At 38.1% G+C, this 22,154-nt stretch overlaps 1 protein-coding gene across 2 annotated transcripts; it reads left to right on the plus strand.

Annotated features, from left to right (window-relative positions):
- The first annotated feature begins 342 nt into the window (after positions 1–342).
- LOC128030091 (phosphatidate phosphatase LPIN2) lies at positions 343–22,106 on the plus strand. 2 transcript variants are annotated; one of them, XM_052617593.1, is made up of 20 exons: positions 343–618; positions 6,966–7,166; positions 11,621–11,716; positions 12,004–12,308; positions 12,396–12,503; positions 12,644–12,770; positions 12,960–13,299; positions 13,607–13,706; positions 13,830–14,017; positions 14,225–14,318; positions 14,422–14,491; positions 14,602–14,694; positions 15,279–15,364; positions 15,756–15,900; positions 16,984–17,132; positions 18,100–18,186; positions 18,280–18,432; positions 19,107–19,221; positions 19,597–19,700; positions 19,888–22,106. In XM_052617593.1, exons 2-20 carry the CDS (start codon positions 6,975–6,977, stop codon positions 20,033–20,035), a joined length of 2,700 nt encoding a protein of 899 aa, XP_052473553.1. In that variant the 5' UTR covers positions 343–618; positions 6,966–6,974; the 3' UTR covers positions 20,036–22,106. The 2 variants fall into 2 exon arrangements, with proteins under 2 accessions (XP_052473553.1, XP_052473551.1); XM_052617591.1 differs by lacking the exon at positions 343–618 and adding an exon at positions 3,814–4,189.
- Positions 22,107–22,154: the final 48 nt, after the last annotated feature.

Raw genomic sequence — 22,154 nt, forward strand, 5'->3', positions numbered from 1 at the left:
CATATCAGTTGAAACATCTTAATTACAAAAGCAACAGTCAGTGCTAAGCAATAAATGTAACCAGTTGCGGAGCAGAAAATGTGTTTGACTTGAAAACCCGCCAAACCTAGGGTGTAAAATCCTGCACTGTGAACATAAGCTATGTAACTTCATCAAATGGATAAATATGAGCACAAATAAGTCAGGATTAGAAAAGGAACTCGGTTATTTACTGACAAGGAACTGAACAAAACGATCACAAACAAACTTCTTAAAGGAAGTGGTTGTGGTGGTTATCTCGCGAATTCTAGACTGCTTTCGGCGGAATTCTACTTTAGCGTGTCACGTGTGAGGCCTCTTTTTGAAGTTCCTCAGTCGCGTCACGCCACGGCCAGCCTCCGCCGCTGCGTGTCAACCACTGCCTGACCGGTTCGCGGTGAAATGACCCTCTGAAGAACTCCCCACTGTTATGACACTCGAGACAACCAGGAGGCACCCGTTTGGCGCTGAGAGGCGTAAATATACACTGCCGTCAGCGGTGTTTGTTCAGAAATGAATGAATAGCATCGTTGCGAGAGAGCAGCGGACGAGCAGACGGCGACAGAACGTCCATTTCTCAACAACAACAGCATCTGAAAGGTAAACATTACACAAGACCTTTTCTAAATTGTCAGTTTTGGCCGTATAAACGTGTACAATAACCATTTTAATGACACAAACATGTCGTAATTTGACAGCGTAGAGATGTAAATGTCAGTTTAGCTGGTCTGCTAACGTTAGTCGAGCTAACCAGAATGCTGATTCTGTGACAGGAACATTTCCCTAAAACCAAACATGACGTCACTATTTTATCTATTTATTCTTTTAGAGGTGGCGAATGCTATATTTTGTCAAAAAAATAAATATAAATGAAACGTTTAGTTGCTGTTGTGTGTATCCAAAACACTAGAGTTTAACTTAACAGCAGCGTAATGTCATTGCAATGGCCAACAGGAGTTTTGCACACTGACCATTAGTGTGTGAATGGTTGCTTTTTGAAAAAGAACATTTTATTTTGTTTAAATACAGTTATTTTCGACTCCTTAATAAGACAACTCTCAATAGTCATCACTTGCTTTCTGTCAAATAATCTGTTTTGCTGTAATAACTGCTAGCAATGAGGGGTGTTTAGCAATAACAGGCTTATACTGTGCAGTATTAGTGAGCATTAGTGTTGATAAAGACAGCTGTACTGAAGCTTGTCTGAACTTGTTTACCACTGTGAGCCAAAGCACTTTTGATTTTAACTATTAGTGTGTCAAGACATGCACGTGACCAAGTTTTTACTTTTCCTTGCAGCCATATTGAGTTACCTTTATACCCTTCAGTTATGTAACATGACCATTTGGAATATAGTACCGGTAGTATGAAGCTGCTGTTACCATTTATGCTTGATGTGTCTCTTCTGGTTTACAGCTATCATGTTTTTTTACTACTGAATGTGAAAGAACTGAAAATGAAACCTCAAGGGTGTCTGAAAGATTCAAGAAACTGAATTCTTATAGTGCGTATTTTGACGTTTGTGATTTGCTTTGGCTTTGATTTAAATCTACAACTCTTTTACAGTAGGAGGAGATGATGTGTAAGACTGTCTATTTCCACTGGCTTTGTTTGCCCTTTGTAACTGAACTTGAACTGAATCACCTTTTTGTTACGCAAGTGAACGACTTCTTGCTGGGCATGTTGCCTGTCTCACACCTTATGACACAGCAAAGTACAAGAAATCGAAAGCAAAGTGGGTGGTTGAACACAAGAGTTAGCTGCCATTTAGTAAATGCTCCATTCAAAATGACTCCCATTACATAATAAGAAATAGAATAAGCTTTATTGCCAGGTATGTTTACACATAGGAATTAGATTTAGTGACAGAATGACAGTGACAAGACAGGACACAGATAAAAAGACTATAAAAAAAATAGAGTAAACTGGAGTAAAACGCACTAAAGGCATTTCAAGATGTAGACGAGTTTGTTTGTTTGTATATTGGAGAAATGTAGCCTTTTTTAACTTCAATCCATTGAAAATTTGAGTCTATTTTTCTGTAATATTGCTTTCCACAGCGAAAAATTGAAATATGCACAGATGAAGCCCTGCATTTACTTGCAAAAACAGTTCTAAAATATGTCAGTGGATTTTGATATGAGCGGACAAAATGAGATGGACTTTTTCACTTGAGGAAGCGTATTATTATGGGTTCTTTATTTGTATTTTGGCTAGAATGCCTTAAAGATCAAATGTCTTAATGGTGGATTTGTTTCTTACAAACACACAGCTTTTCACTTTATAATGCATTACTTGATGGACTGGAGGCACGTGGATTACTTATGAATTATTTGATGTTTTCATCAGCTGTTTGGACTGAGGAAGTGATGTAACGTTAAATTTCTCCAAATCTGTTTCGATGTAGAAACCAACTCTTCTACTTCTTGGTTTTCCTGTGTATAAGAAAAATGTAAGCAAATTTTGTTGGAGCTATTCCTTTAACTGACTCCGTTTCCTTAGTCACGTATTAGGACTTAACATACAACTTTGTGTGAGCAACACAGTACAATATTAATTTGGAAATCCCCACAGTAGCCTTAAGTTCCTGCAGGTTTTTTAATGTTTATTGTAAAGAAGTCATAATTAGTCTAGTTTAAAAATAACAATTAGTGGCATTTCTGTGTACAGCTTGTAATGACTTTGCAATAGTAATGTAGCCTTTAAGGTTGATATACTTTGCAACCTGGTCTGCTGTCACGGCAAATAACAGCCATTTTGTACTACACCCAACTAATATTTTCATTATGTACAGCAGGACTGATAACATGAACCTGACAAATACACGTGCCCTCTGTAATTAGAGGCATTCCTAGAGAGACCACAGGTACACAGACCAATTTGCTTCTACACTAGGTCTTGTTTGTCAGTTAAACAGAGCAGGTGAAAATGCAAACCTTTCAACATCTTGAATTAGAGTGCTGGGCATTATGTGTGTGTGTGTTGTGCGTATATATGATGTTGGTTATTCAGTTTTAGATTTTGATTACTTGTATCATCATTACTTCATACATTTGCACAGCAGAAATTTGTGTAATTAATTTTTATTAAAAAAATGGTTTGTTTATCCATGTTTTTGCATTTCACATGTAGGTGTAAAAATGACATTTAACTCTTTAAAATTCAATATTAATATTTTTGTTTTGATGCAATCAGTATTTAAATTTTTTTTTGATGCAGTGTTCATCACATTCTGTCCTAAGGTGACATAGTTATTATTTGCAATGTAATCATTATTTATTTCTAATAATGTTTACCCAGCAGTAACCTGTTTGTTTAATACCTAACTAATTATTCAAATCCATTATGACAGTGTGCTATATTCTCTAACCAGAGGTTTTTTTAAAGACTAACTAACTCTGTTTATAATAATGACTTTTTTATGCCTTGTTATATTTTATGCCATATTTTATTCTAAATTGCTTTATTTTATTTTTTTTACAAAATTGATGCATTTATAATATTGCACATTTAATTAATTATTTGCTGTAACATGAAAATAGTGTCATGAAAATAGACTAAGAGTTGATGTGAAATAAACTTCACTGTTGTGTCTCTGTGGGCTCCTAAGAAATGATTTATTTTTTTGTTTTGTTGAATCCTTAACTAAAGTAAGTTAGAATTAGCATTGAGAACGTTCTCCACGTGATGCCCCAGATGGGTGGAATACAACTACTGTTTTCCTCCAGCCCCCTTTTTCAAGGCCCTTATCAGCAGGCAACCTCACTGGCCTCCTCTTATCTGTGTTTAGAACTGCTTACCCCTTACTTTTGCCTTATTGGTTACAGAGAGTATATTCTTAGACCCAGTTGGTTGATTTGTTAGGTCTTCTTTAATATAACGTGATTTGACGAAACTAAAAAGCAGTTTATGCAGTGTCAGAAAGGTAAAATACAGTAGTTTATAGTTATGCCCTGCCAGGTCATTGTGCCAGACCAGGTAGGCGGACCACCTGACATAGTGTTTAGGATGACACAGGTAAAGAGATTATTTCTAAGGGAGGAAAGACTAGAGGTAAACAGTGATGAAACGACTCCATCCTAGGGCAGAACCAGAAGCCACTGGCAGCTACACTGAGGAGGACAACAGTGAACAAGATGAGTCCTCATCCCTTAGGGCATCGTGGTCTTGGGTGAGTGAGAAATGCAAATGAGATAGTTCATTGGGATCTACGCCTAGAGTTAAGAGTCCAGTACAGTTAAGCATTAATTAAATGCTATTATTTTTAGCAAGTAACTCCATAAATGACCGCACAAACTTTCATTGAGTATGCCTAATGAAATGACAATGTGTTAGGTCATGTAAATGTTTTAAAACAGTAGTTTTATCAGGTAAAGCTCATAAATAGTTTATGAAAAATAGACTGTCACACCTGTTTTTATCTAATTTTGCATTGCATGACTTTTTACTGTTTACATTTTGAGTTTGAAGGGGTCATATGACGTTGCTAAAAACCATTATTTTGTGTATTTGGTGTAATGCAGTGTGTTTATGCGGTTTAAGTAAAAAAAATAAAATAAAAAAAAAAAACATTATTTTCCATATAGTGTACATTTTTATTATTTTATTGTTGCTCCTTTATACCCCGCTTTTCTGAAATGTGTCGATTTTTTACAAAGCTCATCGTTCTTAAAAAAGTGAGGTGTACACTGATTGGCCATCCATCCAGTGCATTGTGATTGGCCGAATACCTCGAGCGTGTGACAGAAATGTTACGCCCCTTAACATACTGTGATACCGTTGTCTCCCAGCACAACGAGACAAAACCAATAAAACCCATTAAAAACGAGGCATTTGTTTCATCCAGTGGGGACATAATTACTGATTATAGTGACTTATACTGTATTTTTATGGGTTGCATTATGTATCGTGCTGTGTAAACATAAAACCATGTCTGCATTTGTGAGTGCCAAATTATTTAAATATTAAAAACGTATTTACAGGCTGTGAGTCCGAAGCACCAGACTGTACTTGCAAATTAGATCTGCCCCACTTTACTGAAACAGCCTTCATGTGTAGACGCATTGTAGGTTACTGGTTCAGGAAACGGTCCTCATCTTCCATAAAATGTTGCACACATCGGAATATTTGGGTTGAACTGTTCTGGAACGGTGTTGTAAATACAACTTAACCACTTGATTTCCAACTGATTAATATTAGGCAAAGATTAATATTATTTCTTAGCATTACGCTGAATGCTAGTGGCTGAAGATTGCATTGAAGTGGATTTTACAAATGAAGATGTTTAGTCAATAAAATTATTGAATGATTTGCTTGTGTTAAGAGGCCTTAATTAGACTGAACTAAGATGTCATTATTGGGATTGGGATGTGATTTGCAAGCTTTTTATTTGCTTAATTGCTAAGACATTTTCAGCCTTCAAAAACTTCTGGATTCAACATTGGAAGATGAAAAATATTACATTTTTCAAAATGAAGCTATAAAAAGATATTGGCACTACATAATTCAGTTCAGGGGCTTTTTAAGAATTTGAAATGACAAGTTATGCACGTATCAAGCTCTGGTTGATTGTGGATGTCATATGTTTGTTGTTCTGTCCAGGCTGTTTTCTGATAATCAAATATTTAACTTTGTGGAGATTGCTGATATGAGTGTCACGATGACCCATGCTCACAGTGTCCTTTATAAATTGTGCTACAGATAGTTATGCGAGGCTGAGGTTAATTGTTCAGTTTTGCAGAATAACACTATTTGATAGGATATAATGCAGTAACCAAAGTTACAATGTCAATTTGCAACAAGTGTCCAGTCTTTATATATATATTACTGTTCAAATGTATAGTGTTAATAAGATTTTTTTTTTAAATAAACAAATACTTTTATTCAGCAAGGATGCATTAAATCGATAGTGAAAACACTTATATTTTTACAAAGAATATATATTTCAAATAAATACTAATCTTTTGAACTTTATCTGTTAATCAAAAAAAAAATCTTGAAAATAAAGTACAGAATTGTTCACTAAAATATTAAACAGCACTGCTGATTTCAACATTTTTAGCAAGAAATGTTTCTTGTCCACCAAATCTGCATATTAGAAAGATTTCTGAAGTATCATGTGGCACTAAAGTTATGATTTAAAATGCACTAAAGTTATTTTAACTAAAATGTATCTAAAATGTATCTTTGCGATCACAGGAATTACATTTTTAAATATATTACACACAAGGTACTGTTGTGAATGTAAAACGTACATTTTTATGATAATGTGCAGCATGATATAAATTATACTTTAAATGCACTTCCTGTTAGGTCAAGTGTTGTTATGCTTTGCTCAGCTTTTTGCACATCCCTTTTTTTTCTCTTCTTAAAGGCAATTGCATGTTTAAATGGTTCAAAGAAAATAGTTGATGTAAATAGTGACTCTTGTGCTGGAGAAAATGTAGGTTGGCCATGGCTGCAAGGTCTGTTAAGACCTTTAATGGCTGCCACTATGGTTAGAGAGAATGCTCTACTTTATTTATTTGCCTTTTACTCCCAGGCATTTATACAAGCTGTGATAGTATTTATTCATGTGGTTTCCTTGATCTGATGTTTAAAAATAACTGAACTATTTTCACATTGTTGGCTCTCATAAATACTCAAATAAGTAATAAAATGTATATAATTTTTTTGTTTATCCTGTGTCCTTTTTTGTTATTACTTTGTTCTCTTTGCTCACCTATTTGACTATGGTTTTGGAGCACATTCAGACCACTTGTGAAACAACATTAAGCCGTCTGCAGGTCTGCTGATAACAGTTTCAAAAAGGCAGGCAGCCAAAGAGAACTAAGAATTTTGCTTTTATAGTGCCACATTTGCTATGTACATATACAGTATTGGGAAAGATTTGCTGTGTTTACTGATGACTTAAGGTTAAGTTTTTTGCTTTCTGTTCCTCATTTTAGGTGGACACCATGAATTACGTGGGGCAGTTGGCGGGTCAGGTGCTGGTTACCATGAAGGAGCTATATAAGGGCATTAACCAGGCCACGCTCTCAGGATGCATTGATGTGGTGGTGGTCCGGCAGAAGGACGGCACCTACCAGTGCTCCCCTTTCCATGTGCGCTTTGGAAAACTGGGTGTGCTGCGCTCAAAAGAGAAAGTGGTGAGTGTTGAAGTGCAAATAGTATGTTAAAGGGGTCCTATTATGCTTTTTCCCTTTTTCAACTTTAGTTAGTCTTTAATGTTGTTGTTTTATCATACAAAAAGCTCAAAGTCCACTTTAAAATGAGATATTTTATATAACAGATATCACTTTTCAAAAACTGCAACGAATGACTCATTTGGACTACAATGCATATTTTCTTGGATTTGTGATATCACTATGTCAGAGACACACTAGCTTTCCCAAGGCAGATGAACTTCGAGTGGTTACAATCATCTGGGTTTAAAGGGGTCATGACATGAGTTTTTTTTTATTTTATTATTATGGTCCCCTAGGTGCAATTATAGTATTACTATAGTTAAAAAACTTTTAAAATGTAGTGGATTATGACATTTTCCCACCCTGTTTCTCATCCTTTGATTCAAACAGTCTGTTTTGGGTTGTTTCCCCTTTAAGAGTTCAGTGTTAACGCCCACTGTTATGATTGGCTAACGACATTTGACGGAACATTTGCAGATTGAGCGTAACTGTTTAGTAGCGAGTGATGCATTCGAAGCGATGGCTCTTGCAATGATAAAACCTTATATGTTTGAGCCGGAATCAGATGAGGAATCTGATTAAAGTTTTATTCTATCAATTGTAATTGCAGTATCATAAAAATATGGACTATAAATACTTCATTTTAGGCAATAAAGCTTTTAAGCTTCTTATAAATATAATTATGATGACACAGGTTAGGATTAAATAAATAATACCTTTGCTACGACACTTGTGTCATCGTTAAAATGTATAGAACAAACACTTAAATTAGCACTGCCGTGACTGGGACGTCCGCAAAAAATAAACTGCATCCATTTTTCCCTGACGTCAGGATCTTTCGGCAGCGTATTCAAAGATGTTGTTTGTCCACAGCCAGGAACAGCACATCTGCGTGGCATTGTAATTTTCCTGTACACAGACCCACTCGCTGTCCGTCGACTGAACACTTGTGAGGCGTGCGGCTCGACAACGATCCGATATGAGCGTAGTTGTCTTGTGCTGGAGGCAGTCATATGCAAATGGTTGGAACGTTACTTCGCACCGTGACGTCACTTCTTACCATGGATCCAGAACGAGCTGTATTTAGAGCTTGATTAAATAAATGGCTCGTTTATAATGGGGAGGACGTCTTAAGCTATGAAACTTGCAGGACGTTTTAATGGTACAAAGACCTCTTATATTCCAAAAGATCAAGGCAAATTTGGTTTCTCATTTCATGACCCCTTTAAATCATGTTCAAATTGATTTGATTTTGATGCAATATTTACACTGAAGTTCACAGCAGGTGACTATGATAAGTGGCGTAACATTTCCACACCAGGCGTTGAGTGCTGCCAATCACTACACACGTTTGCCCAGCTAACCAATCACAGCACATTTTGTATTTCAGAAGGCGGGCCTTCGTTTGATACAGGAACTATTCGAGCCATTCATGCCAGACTGGGGAGAGAATTGTTGTTATAATGTAAAATATGTGAAAAAAAATTGTTTTTCGAAGAACCTAGTATGCGAGCCTGTTGTAGTACACCTCCAAAACAAAATCAAGACTTTGTAAAAAAGCATAATAGGGCCCCTTTAAAACGAAAAGTTTCTGAAAACTTTTCAGAACACAGACAGAAAAATCCACAGACTGTCAATTAAAGGCGACCGAGAGTGTATTTTACCAATACCGATAGCTAGGTTGGACCACACTGGCCGATACAGATTAATCAACCGTATTAATATTAAATAATAATTAGATATTGAGCATTAAATTTCAAAATTGAAAAATGTACAAATTTTCCGATTATTCGGCAAAACCGATACATCAGTCGACCTTTGCTGTCAATATAATTGATCTGAGCTTTGGACAATATTTGATTTTCTGCTTTCCAGTCTTGAATGTATGACAGTATTAATCTCTGTTGTCTTGCACAAAGATGGCTGGATGAAATAGCAAACACAAGATTGATCAAAGAAGCTTAGCTTTAATCCACCAATGTCCTCATGATTCTGCTATCTCTAAATATGCCTTCATCTGTGCATGTCTGTGATGGTTCAATTGAAAATACTCAGCAATGGGTAAAAAGGACTGTGCCTTTGTAGCAGCTCTGTCAGGGTGTCTGCTGGTCCTTAAAGTCTTAAATAACGTTTTCCTAATATAAAGCCTTAAAAAGTCTTAAAATGTCTGAAATTCAGATTTGATTGGTCTTAAATATTTTTGGTCACATTACCGCTAAAATATCTTCAGTCGGACGGACCTAATGACTGTTTACAATCATTGGACAGACCGAAAAAAAAATTCTTCCCTGCTGTAAGTTACTGCATCATCAGAGAGAATTGCGATAAGTTAGCAGACTACAAGTTTGCGCTGAGGCTCACTCTGCTTGTGTCTTTGTGAGAGTCTTTAGAACAAATGAGCGCAACAGCACACATAAACTTGGAAGAAACACAATGAAGTAAAAATTCAAAATGTTTAGTTTATTCGTAACATGATATAGTTAAGTAACACTACGACAAGTGAGCTATTTGCTCAATATTCTCACAATGCAACAAAACAACAAAAGATACATTCAAAACGCCTACACATTAGTGCACGCATTACATGATGTCTAGTGAGTGTGCGCATTTACAGTGCACTCTTTCACTGCATGATTCAATCTATTAAAATTCATTCAGAATGATCACAAGTTCAAGACATGGGGGCAGAACGTGTGTATTTATGCAAAGTCATATTGTTAAATCAATTTCCGCCAATTTCTCACAGAAGAGTGCCTTTTTTTCTCCAAAAACAGCCCTTTACAAATGTAATATTGATTTTATAAACTTGTTTCTGTGCTGGCATGTTCATGACTTAAGATTCCAGCAAAGGGTACTACATGTAAACAGATGTAGTTTTCTATGTGTAATAGGCTCTATGAGCATTGATCGAACAGGCTAAAGAAATGCTTGAATTGAAAGACCTGAAAATCATTATCTATTACCTTGTGAGAGAGGAAGTGGTATGCTCAATTCCTCTAAGTTAAACAGTGAAATGTTGTAGTTGTTGAGGAAATGGGCTGTAGACATGATTAGTGAGAATTGTTCCTTTGAAATTGCGTATTCTGTGATATTCTGTTTATCTCCAGCAGTCAATATATGCAATAAATAACACATTTGAAAGCATTCTGGTCATATTGAAGCCATTCTGATGTTTTCTGATCTTTTTGCACAAACAGAATGTGTTAGTGTTTAGTATGAAACATTTACCAGTATGCATGAGAAAAAACAGTAGATGGATGATTCTCACTATCTACAGGATGCGTGAAGAGGTTTAGAGAAAAGTGGTCGCTATGGCAACAGGTTTCTCTGAGTAAAAAGAGATAGGAATGGAGGCAGAAGAGTGAGAGTTTTGTCAAGGTTGCCTCTGTGATTGGGAGATGGTCGTAGACTCGCTTCAACAACCTTTGGAAATTATCTCAAGCTCAGTTTAGCCATTTTAATCCCAGTTTCTCACTGGAGTGTCTGTCAGAGTGTGGTGTAACACACTCGCCCACAGTACAGATGAGAGACCGTTGACCTCGCTCTCTCACCACCATTATGAAATAGATCTGAATTATTAAAGTAAGCAAATTAGAGTCATTAAGAGTCAGAACAACATTCCTCCCTCTCTTCTTGCTATGCCGTGAAATGAAATCCAGATCTTTTTGTCCATGCACATGCAACTATGAGAGCTCTCTGTTCGAGGGTCATGATTTATACCAACATTAAAATTCTGGCCCATTACTCTGCAGCATAAATCACCCAACAACCCTGAAGCTGAGGCTCAGAAGCCCCTGGAGAGACAAAACGGTATGGTATGAGAGCAGTCTTAAGAAACCTTGTGAGAAAAAATAAAAAAAAAAAACACAGGGGATTAAATGTGTATTTCCTTGGAGGTCTAACTGAAGGGTAATGTTTCTGTGGATGTCATCTGAGAATCAAACGGCTCAATATCAGGCTGGTGTTGTGCTGGGTCGTGGTATCAGGTGTGTGATGCGATCCTTATTGCGGGTCAGCTGGCTGCAGTGCTTTCAGAGCGGCACAAATTCACTAATTATGTTTGGTGGCTAGATCCCCCTCCAAGGGTATTGTGTCTCCTGTGAACAAATGATTCAAACCGCATCGGTAGACAGCCGAGTAAACCTGCTTGCTTGTCTGAGTTTGGATGAGCACCGGTGGCAGGGTGAAAAGCAATGAGTTCAGATGGGAATCGCAGGGTAAATGTCAACAGATATTGTATTTTTAAGGTCATCTAACACATATGGTGTTCATAGAACATTTTTAATAAGATATAAAGGGACAGGATCTTACAACAAGTTATGGAGTTGAACTCTTATTGAAAGTTTGAAGCTACATCTGTTGGTGGCTTCTATATTAAGGTTGTGTTTTAAAATAATCCTCTACAACTCCTTCAGATTGACATAGAGATCAACGGGGAGCCTGTGGATCTCCATATGAAGCTGGGAGATAATGGAGAAGCCTTCTTTGTGCAGGAAACTGAGGAACAAAATGTAAGTGTCCTCTAGTTCACATAAAAGATAGCTGCATTACTAGTGTACATTACTGGCTGCACCAAACATCCTCATATTTAATTATGAAAATGACATTTTGTTTGAAAAACATTTGCATTGCACTCAATCTTCCATGCTTTAATTGTCTTAATTATCTTAAACTGGTGGTGGATGAGGAGATACCATGAGTGACAATGTAAAGCGCTTTTAGTGCCTAGAAAAGCGCTATATGAATGTAAGGAATTATTATTATTAATTATTAATTGGAAGTTTTTTTTTCTTTGTAGGAGATTGTACCAGCTCACCTGGCAACCTCACCCATCCCCACTGAGAGTCACCTATTTTGGATCGCAGGAGATCACAGGCCAAGTCAGAAGCTGGATGATGATCCACTGGACCCGGAGGACCCTCCTGATCCCCCTGTTGCCAGCACAGGGTCAGCCAAGAAGAAGAAGAAACGGAGAAAGAAGCATAAAGGCGACCCACGCAGAGAGGAGCTGACCCCTCCTGCCGTCATTAGCTCGACCCCTTCAGCAGATGACATATTTGAGATGGACCTGAGTTCTGACGAGGACGCTGCTTCTAACACCAGGTACTAACAGATACTTGCACATCGGACATTTTATATCGGATGGAGTGGACATGTGGGATGTGATTTCAAGGAAAATCTTTCTTTCAGATCATCTTCAATCAGTACAGTTCGAGAAATTGAACCCAAGTTACCAACAGTTCGTCATTCTTTGGATAACTACCCATACTCAGACGGAGACTGGTCTCCATCAGATAGGTTTGTATCTGTCTCTCTCGGACACACTTCAAACTATGTTTTTGATACTTATCAAAGAGATTTGAAGACTTTTTGAAGATTTTCTCTTTAAGTTTTTATCAGTTTCTGTGTGTTTCTGTTTGTTATTGTATTTTGAGCAGTCATGCTATGTCAGGGGCCTGTTCTCCCAAGAGTGACTCTGAACTGGTCATTCGGCCCTCAGAGAGCCTACTCAAAATGGAGTCACACATGCAGTGGACATGGGGAGCGTTTCCAGAATCTACCAGGGTAAATTACGTCTGAAACATTTTTTGTGTGTGTGAATTCCTTGTCATACATTTCTGCTTATTTAATTCACATTGGGCCTAGTAATAAGTGAATATAGAATGCAAAAGTATTTTCTGTTTTATGCTATGACTTCGAGTTAACTGGTATGATAAAAGTTCAGCTTATCACCACCAAAAATGTAATTCCCAGGTGTCTAAGAAAGAAAAGGTGGAGCTGCCGAAGACCGTGACCATAACGCCTTCAGAGAACACTCACTTCAGAGTAATCCTGAGCTCAGAGGCCATGGAGACAGATGAAAGAGAACTGGCCTCAGGGACTCCTGGCTGTACCATAGTCAAGCCTGAACCCCGTACCCCTGTGACCCCCAAAACTCCCACTGAGTCCGAGCTGGAGACGGTGCCTAGTGGAGTGCTGACCTCCACTCCTTCAAACAGCCTTCCTGCTGCTCCAGCTGCTTCCTCTGCAGCTCATATCGGTGGGGACTTGGGAGATGTTGGCCCCAAGACTGACTCGCCATCCAAGAAAAAAGGTGGGCCTCTTTAGCACCACATTCTAGGAAATTCTGTATTGTAGTTGGTTTGATTGATTGGCATGCCATGCCAGTGCCCATTATCTTTATTCTATAGTGGGGAGTGTGGGAGTAGATCAAGTTGAAAAAGTTGTGGTTGATTCATGTTTAACAAAGTTATGTGAACGTGTTCTAGAAATAAAAATCATGCACATAAATTAATTTAGTGCTGTCAAGGTAAAGCACCTCAGTGCGGAGAGATTGTTGTAGAACCTTAGATATTGCTGTTCTGGTATGATTACTGTTTGCTGACTGTAAATTTGTTCAGGCGTGCCAAAAAGGAGTCAGCACCAGGGTCCAGAGGACATCTATCTGGATGACCTGAATGTGCTGGAGCCTGATGTTGCTGCTCGCTACTTCCCTAAGAGGTAGAAAAAGAAACCAACACCTGTCTTATATTGAGTTTAAGATTAGATTAATGCACTTGGAAAGCAGTTCATAACAAGTTTATCGGGCATCAGGTGACCTTGATGTGTTGTGTGTATTTGCAGTGATTCAGACTCGAGCACCAAGCACTGGATGGATTCTGGGATGCACTCAGGCTCTCAATCCCCACAGTCTGTGGGCAGTGCTGCGGCCGACAGTGGCACTGAGTGCCTGTCTGACTCTGCCAGTGACCTCCCTGATGTCACTCTGTCTCTGTGTGGAGGACTCGGTGAGAACGGAGAGATTTCCAAAGGTATGTGAATCTTTCTGGTGTGTTCACTTAATTATTATGGCGTGGAAATCACAGCTGTAGATGTGGAAACAAGAAACTGTGGTTAGGACATAGTGGATTCTGTCCATTTATAATACGTTCATGGTTTTAGTAGATGGTTTTATTTAAAGAGAAATGCAAACGAGAATAACACAGATGATTTGAATGTCTCTTTCTGCTTGTTTCTAGAAAAATTTATGGAGCATATCATTACGTACCATGAATTTGCAGAGAATCTAGCTGTCATAGACAATCCGAATTTAGTTGTTAAAATAGGAAACAGGTGGGTTTGAATATTTAAATAAAACAAATATATTCTAAATATAATTGTAAAAAGTTGACGAAATGCTGTGATTATTAAATAAATGGCCTTTTTGTTATTTTAGGTATTACAATTGGACATTGGCTGCCCCTTTGATCCTAAGCTTACAAGCATTTCAGAAGAATTTACCCAAGGTATTTTATTCTCCGATAGGATGTTTTACGTCATATTTTAAGTCCTTTAAAATTTGTTTTGCAGTGCTGTGGTGTGCTCTAGTAGGTCTGTTCTGTTCTGTTCTGTTCAGGCTACAGAGGAAGCTTGGGTGAAAGAGAGGATGCCAAAGAAATCAGGCCGCTGGTGGTTCTGGAGAAAGAGAGCGGACAGCACTATTAAACAGGTAAGACCAGAGTGGTGTGACCTTCAGATTTCTATAACACTCTGCAAAGAAAAAACTTTCTGGTTAAACGTAAAGGTCTCTACTGAGCTGTAATCGGGGAGTAGGAACAAAACCTTTAAGCGGTTATTGGTATTTTAATCCTACTGCATTCCAGTACGTCTTTAGACTTCTGTGGGCAGATCTGATTACACAAGCTTCAACATTCACGTAATTGCCAGAACAAAAGGACGAGGCAAGTCTTTGTTGTAAAGAAGATGAAACACGCTGCCTCTGAAGTTCTTTCTTCTCTCTGGAGCTTCTGCCGTCATTCAGACATCATATACATCAGGCTCCTTCGTTGCCCTCATCTGGCACGTCTGTAATTAGCACCACTCTGCGGTGTGGAATTTTACAGCCCAGAAATAGGCTAGGCAGCTCATCAGACTTTTTAGTAATAGCCTGACAGCATGTGAGGATGAAAGGGTTGTGTAGTCAGTCGTAACACGTTTGAGAGCAACAAAATCAAATGATGACAAATTTGTTGTTGTTACAGTTTTTAGATATGTATGATCTGATGTACTGATGTTCTTTTTTTGTTATTTCAGTCAGAAAGCACTGGAAAGCTGGAGATAAAGCAGTCCCAAATGGAGGAAGGCAGCTCGTCTTTGTCAATGGAAAGTCATGCCCGCAAGTGAGTCAGAACCTCTGACAGACAAGCAGATGCAGCATCATTTCCTGCCTGTCACTTTTGGAAGATGAGTGGATAATAACACTGGTTGTTATCCTTGAATGAAACTAATGAAATGCAACCAAATGTTATAGATGGAAGCATAAACTAACTATGTCTGCTGGCTTGGTTGTAAAAAATGAGTAAAAGATACAAGCATTAGTTTTACCCTTGACCATTCCTCTTATCACTGACTACTGTTTATTTCTCCTGTTAAAGTAGATGAAGTGAATCAGGGCGATCCAGCCTACTTTCTGTTTTCTCTCATTCTCTGTGGTGCTGTTGTAGTCTAAATTAGGAATCTGGATGTAGTTGCAAATTTAGTTCACTGATTCCCTGTTTGCTCCAAACGCAGAGTGGACACCAGGGACTCGTCCAGCGATGACGAGGGGAAGGAATTAAGTGCCGCCGCAGCATCAATGGAGCGCAAGGTCCAGTCTGAGCCCCACACGACCACTCATTCCTACCGCAAGTCCCTGCGCCTCTCCTCCGACCAGATTGTGAGTCTACGCATTTGTTAGGAGACAGAACTATTTAGTTCTGTAAACATAATCTATGCTAAACCACACAGTGACTATTATTTACATAAGCAGCTCCAACACTTGCTCAGTGGTTTTGACTTAAAGATCCAGAGCTCTGTTGCCTGTAGTGTAACAGCTTTGTAAAAGGCAGTTTTTTTTTTAAGCTGTCCCTCAAGCTTTCTCCAGGAAATTATGTAAAAGCTCTGTGACTCATTCTGAAAGGGTAGTATCTTGCAATTGATTTGCACTAGACTGTCCCCTATTGGCAGCTTCAGATGCAGTTGTGCAACAGAAAATCTTCCATTTAAAAAATTGTGTGGTGTAGATGAACTGATTGCATTGCATGAATTAAAATGTTAATGTCATTAATCATTTAATTATTTAATAATTAAAGCTGATGGAGTTTATTTAGTTTGGTTTTTTTAGTTTATTTATGATGCAGGATTCAGCCGTCAAGTGTGTAATGCAAAGGATTACAAATCAGTTAGTCAATTAATATTAGTTAACTATTCAGATATTAGCCTCTTCCACACATTAAGCCATAATTAACCTGCTAAATTACTGTAAAATTACTGGAATGACTTTTCTGGTAAATGCAGAAATGTGCTGTTCATACAAGCAACGAGGTTCCAAGGTTACCGGTAAAGATACTATTCACACATCAGTACTAAAATGCAGGTAAACTCATGTCAGTCAACTGAAATTACCTTTAAAAGCTGCATTATTTTCTTTCATCCACCTTGATTTGGAGGATCTGTCCAATCTTAGGGTTTTTAAACTTCTTAGAGACAGCCGTTAGTGCAATAGTAACTGCAGAGCTGTGGCGCTGATGAATAGAAAAAAAGGCAGGATCTCGGGCACGGAATGTTGCGTTATGGTCAGTGCGTGTCTAGCGCATGATTACACAGAAAAACAAAAGTAGCAAGTTTGGAACTTATTTTACTGGTATTTGTGAAAATCAGTTGATACAATACTGATAAAATCTAAATAATACAGATAAAGTTAAATTTAATGTTATGTAGTGGTCAAGAGATGTATTGATTAGATGGTATTGACTTACAGGCTAGTCTGAAACTGAAGGAAGGACCCAACGATGTGACCTTCAGCATTACGACGCAGTACCAGGGCACGTGCCGTTGTCAAGGCTCCATCTACCTTTGGAACTGGGATGACAAAGTCATCATCTCAGACATCGATGGAACCATCACCAAGTATGTATTTCAAAGACACGCATCACGTGTTTCCTTTAATGAAAATCATGTGCTGGGTAGTTTATGTGCAAAAAATTGTTCTTCATTTGAAAAATTTACTGTAGTCACGAAAGAGGGGGAAAGGCTTAGGTGTGCATAAACATTTCCATTAGTTACTGCAAAAGGACTCTCTCACAGTCAGTTTTTTTCACTGCCGGAACTGAAAGAGGTTTATAGATCAAGGCAGAGTCTGCTTCATCAAAACAAGCACTCTGAGTATGTGTCAAATAAGGAATCACTAATAATGATCTCGCATCGCATCCCTCTCCACTAACGCTTAAAATGATGAAGACAATGCACCATTTAACAGACAATGTCTCCCTGAGTTTTATTGGCTGTTTGGAGTTCACCGCTCCAATATTAGTGTGATATCGTTCCACCATCTTTGTTTTTTAATTACTGCAAAGCCGGCTGTTATATCAATGCGTCTATGCAAACGAATGCTCTCCGCCTCCAGACTCGTGCCCTCAATGGCAGGTGGGTGGCAAACATCAAACGGGCAGATTGACTGCCGCTTATTATTTCTCTGATCCGTTTGCCTGACATATCTCTCTGCGGCTGTGAAGCAGGGCGGCTGACTGTGGGTTGCGCCTAGACCAGAGCTGGACTAGGAGGAGGATGTCACCATAATGAGCCAATTTAAATTTTGCTCTCTCATAATGCCATTCTGAAAGAGCCGGAGATAAAACTGGGAGAGGATCCTCATTAATAGATGACACCGAGTTTTGCCCAAGCTGAGAAAAAAAATATCTCTCCTTCACAAGTCTATTAGTTCTAAGAATAAAAAGAATGTTAGAAGCTATATTTAGGAACCTGGTTGAATGGGTTTTGGACTTCCTTCTAAGTAGAACAAATATGCACAATGGGATTGTGTGCCTTTCGTTTTCTAGTACATGCTATGTTCTCTCCTATGTTTATATGCTTTCAGATCAGATGTGTTCGGGCAAATTTTGCCTCAGTTTGGAAAGGACTGGACGCATCAGGGTATTGCTAAACTCTACCACTCCGTGGCTGAGTGAGTTTGCATTCTTAATCATTTTCTTCACTAAAAGGGCACAAACAGGCTTTAAACAATGTTTTGATGGAAGGACTATTTTTTTTTTTTCAGAAATGGATATAAATTCCTGTACTGCTCCGCAAGGGCAATTGGCATGGCAGACATGACGCGAGGATATCTGCAATGGGTAAATGACAGAGGCATTATCCTGCCCTGTGGACCACTCATGCTTTCTCCCAGTAGCCTCTTCTCTGCATTTCACAGGTATTACATAAACGTCTTTGAGAAATTATTCTGTCACCATTTACTGTTTCTTATGTCATTTCAAAACTGTATTTCTTTCTTCTGTGGAACACCAAAGAAAATATTTTAAGAAATGTATTAAAGCAATAAGTCCCAAAAAGCAGTGCTTTACAGTGAATTTATAACAGCTTAGGGGCGTTGTTAGGCACAACATGAAACAGAGTTTACACAGTCAGGTTTCACAGAATAAAACAGAGCTAATAAAGTGTAATGATATAAATAAAAAGAATATTCTTCCACCAAACAATGTAGTTCCTCAGAAACAGTTGTGGTTCCAATAAAGTGAATGCCGAGCAACACACAGAAGTAAAAAAAGATGTATGTTTGTAGTGTAATTTACAACAGCTTTGGACGTGGCTCAACCAATCAGAATCAAAGACTCTTTATCTGTTTTATAAATTTTGTCCATACAGTAGAAGTCAGTTATAACAAAAACTGTCTGGTTACCAACATTCTCCAAAATATCTTCAGTTGTTCCGCAGAAGTAAGTCATATAAATTTGGACATGAAGGTGAGTAAATGATGATTCAACAATAATAAGCTGATTTAATTATTAAATCCCAATAAAGGTGAATACATATAATAGTACCAAGCAGTTGATTTAATCTACTCAAAATGTTTTCTTTGTCTGAAAGGGAGGTGATTGAGAAGAAGCCAGAAGTCTTCAAAATTGAATGCCTTACTGACATTAAGAATCTTTTCCTGCCCAACAAACATCCCTTTTATGCCGCATTTGGAAACCGACCAAATGTGAGTTGGACTGCAGTTAACTTTCTTTTCAATGAACACTGACCTCAGCAGCAGACTTGAGAGTTCGCCGTGAAGATTCATGTTTGAGGCTCAGAACTTAAAGCGCTGTCCCCTTAGGCTACACGCACAGTCACGGACTGCATGATCAGCTGCTATGAACCAGCCTGCTGATAGTTACCAGCTGAATAAATTATATTGTTTCATTGGAGTAAGACATTTGATGTTTATACAGGCACGGATGCATCTATTCCATCATAAAACCTTTGCTAATGTCACGAACTAACATAGAATGATATTTCTGTTTGTGGACTCCAGGCATCAACTGAAGTTGTTTTGAGTTGACGCCTGAAGTCTGATCTCGTGACTCTCTTCTAGGACGCCTTTGCCTACAAGGAGGTAGGAGTGCCACTCTGCAGAATCTTTACGGTTAACCCCAAAGGAGAGCTCATACAGGAGCAAACCAAGGGCAACAAGTCCTCGTAAGTGGGCACATTGATCTGCAGCATTACACACATCTCTGAAGTCAACTTCAGCTCTCAAAGATTATGTTGAATCAAAGGTGGAGAGCTGATTCTTGATCTTTGTTCAAGGTCTTCTTGAGAGTTGAAGGACACCTTTGTCTGTTTTCGATTAGCTGTCTTACACTCTTTCTCTGTTTGTGTGTAGGTACAGTAGATTGAGTGAGCTGGTGGATCATGTCTTTCCCTTGCTGAGTAAAGAACAAAGTTCAGCTTTCAGTTTCCCAGAGTTCAGTACATTCTGTTTCTGGCGTCAGCCTATCCCTGAGATCTGTCTGGAAGATCTGATATTATAAACCATCCCAGAAGGGCCATCTATTACACGATCAGAGTCATCTGTGCCATCAGGACCATTAACCGATACCTTTCCACATCTCACATCTCGGGCTTAAAGACAAATAAAGGGGCCGTCCTATCCCACCTAGGAAAAATGAACTGCACAAAAGCACCTCTAAGATGAACCATCTTAAGAGACAACAATAAAAAACACCCCAGTATCACATTAATTAGATGTAAGCAGAACGTCCACAAACTGAAACACCTGGTGCTGCTCTGTAATAATATTTGTAATCTGTATGATTTTGATTAGCTGCTATGAGTTCGGCTGCTTCAGCTCTGAAGGAAATTATTGCTAATGGCTAATGTTTACAGTATTAGTTAGACTAACAATGGCCTGTTGGTCAGCGGAATGAATGCACAGCTGTTTGTTTGGGTATGTGTATGGCCAAAGGTAGCATACAAATCTGCTCGTAATCGTAAGTAATTAACGAAGATACCACTAATTTACATTTTTAGAGCATAGATTATTTATATACAAAGGCATTAGTTAATATATATATATATTAAAATATATTATTAACTAATTAACATGCACTGCCTCTAACGTGGTGACGGTATGACAGTTTGAATATGCATTTCCAGATAGTGTGAAATGAGCTGAATCTCGTACCGGATACTGAAAAGTATGCACAGAATGAGCCGTGCCACGTGAGGACTCAGCTCATAATTTACAGTTCAGCAGATTTAGCCCGCAAAACCTTGTATAGTCGACTGGATTTCTATGAAAAGTACACCAAGGAGTTCATCGTAATTGGGCTTTCTTGTTATTTTCCAACTGTTGACATTTTCATCATCTCGTTGCTGCAGAACGCCTTACCGATCGCACTTTTTCAGCTGCAGCTAAGAAAGAAAAAATATCAGATGGTCTTGAACTTAACTCACGACAGAAATGCAATAACGTTTGAAGCTTTTCAGCCGCCTTTTGTGCACTATACAAGGATTTAAGCACTTTTAGATCCCTTATGTAAACCTCAGCAAGAGATCTGTATTAAGTTAAGAAGCGTGTAGTATATATTTGCTTTTAAAATGAAGACATGTTATACTTAAAGTATAAAGAGAGTATCAAGTGGTCTTTTACGTTTTGTGTTTTTCCATTAACCAGGCCTTTGCATGTTTAGCTAGAAATAGAGATAGGACCATTTGTGTTTACACATGCATTGATGCTTTCTCTTGGGTTAGACAGTTTGAAGGGTCTTGACTAGATCACTATTAGTGGATGATCTTTAACAGCGGAAAGCTGAAGTTGTTTATTATTTGAATATATTGAAGCTGATGTGCAAGTGAAGGATGAAAGCAATCAGATCATTCCACTTGATCACCATCGATTGAAGTAACATGCCCTCTTTTCTGCTAGCTGATCTCTATTGTTCCCTGCCTTTGGGCTTTGGTTTAGTTGATTTAGAATCTCGTAAAGGTAAGTTTTAGAGCACTGTGTGCCGGATGTTAAAATAGATGTACTGTACAGAATTAGAGTACAATTAAATCATATAAGTCAAATCATTTAGGGGAAATTTGGGGCATTTCAAGGTTCAGTTGACTGTTGTGGTTTAATGTGTGTGTGTGTGCATGTGCGTGTGCGTGCGCGTGTGTGTGTTGCACTTTGCGTCTGCAGTTAATATGATGTTTTGAAGTGAAATCTGTTAATTGTTAACAAAGGAATCCCATTCTTTCTATGAAAGTAATAACTTTTGTGTGGGATGAACACACTCATCTTGTATGAAACTAACGTTAATGTTAAAAAGACGGGGGAACAAATGTTAACAAAAAACCCCTCTATTCTTTTTGTTGAAACTGCTATTGTAAGTGCTGAATATGTTTTGTCATTCCTCTTGATCTTTGATGATTTTTGTTTTACCTGCTTTTGTTTGTAGTTGTATCTGAGTGGGATGGTGCATTTCTTGGTTTTGCTTTATAGGTTCACATTGCGTTTGACTAGAATAAAAACCTTTAAATGGATAATTGTACTATAAATTTACAAAAACTATGGTTTGGACAATGTTTATGAATATATTAAAGATGTATTTAATAGCTGTGTGGACAAGTTATTGCACTGATAAGTTGTGTATTACAGTATGT

This window comes from Carassius gibelio, chromosome A2 (assembly GCF_023724105.1).
Source record: "Carassius gibelio isolate Cgi1373 ecotype wild population from Czech Republic chromosome A2, carGib1.2-hapl.c, whole genome shotgun sequence".
In the NCBI taxonomy this organism is placed as follows: Eukaryota; Metazoa; Chordata; class Actinopteri; order Cypriniformes; family Cyprinidae; genus Carassius; species Carassius gibelio.

What these genes read in the sequence shown, in the direction of transcription:
- LOC128030091 (XM_052617591.1), top strand. Translation starts at nt 4,082, where the DNA reads ATGAAACGACTCCATCCTAGGGCAGAACCAGAAGCCACTGGCAGCTAC. An exon ending in CTCGCCATCCAAGAAAAAAG is followed by an intron (nt 13,300 to 13,606) that starts GTGGGCCTCTTT and finishes AAATTTGTTCAG; the next exon opens with GCGTGCCAAAAAGGAGTCAG. An exon ending in GCCTCTCCTCCGACCAGATT is followed by an intron (nt 15,901 to 16,983) that starts GTGAGTCTACGC and finishes ATTGACTTACAG; the next exon opens with GCTAGTCTGAAACTGAAGGA.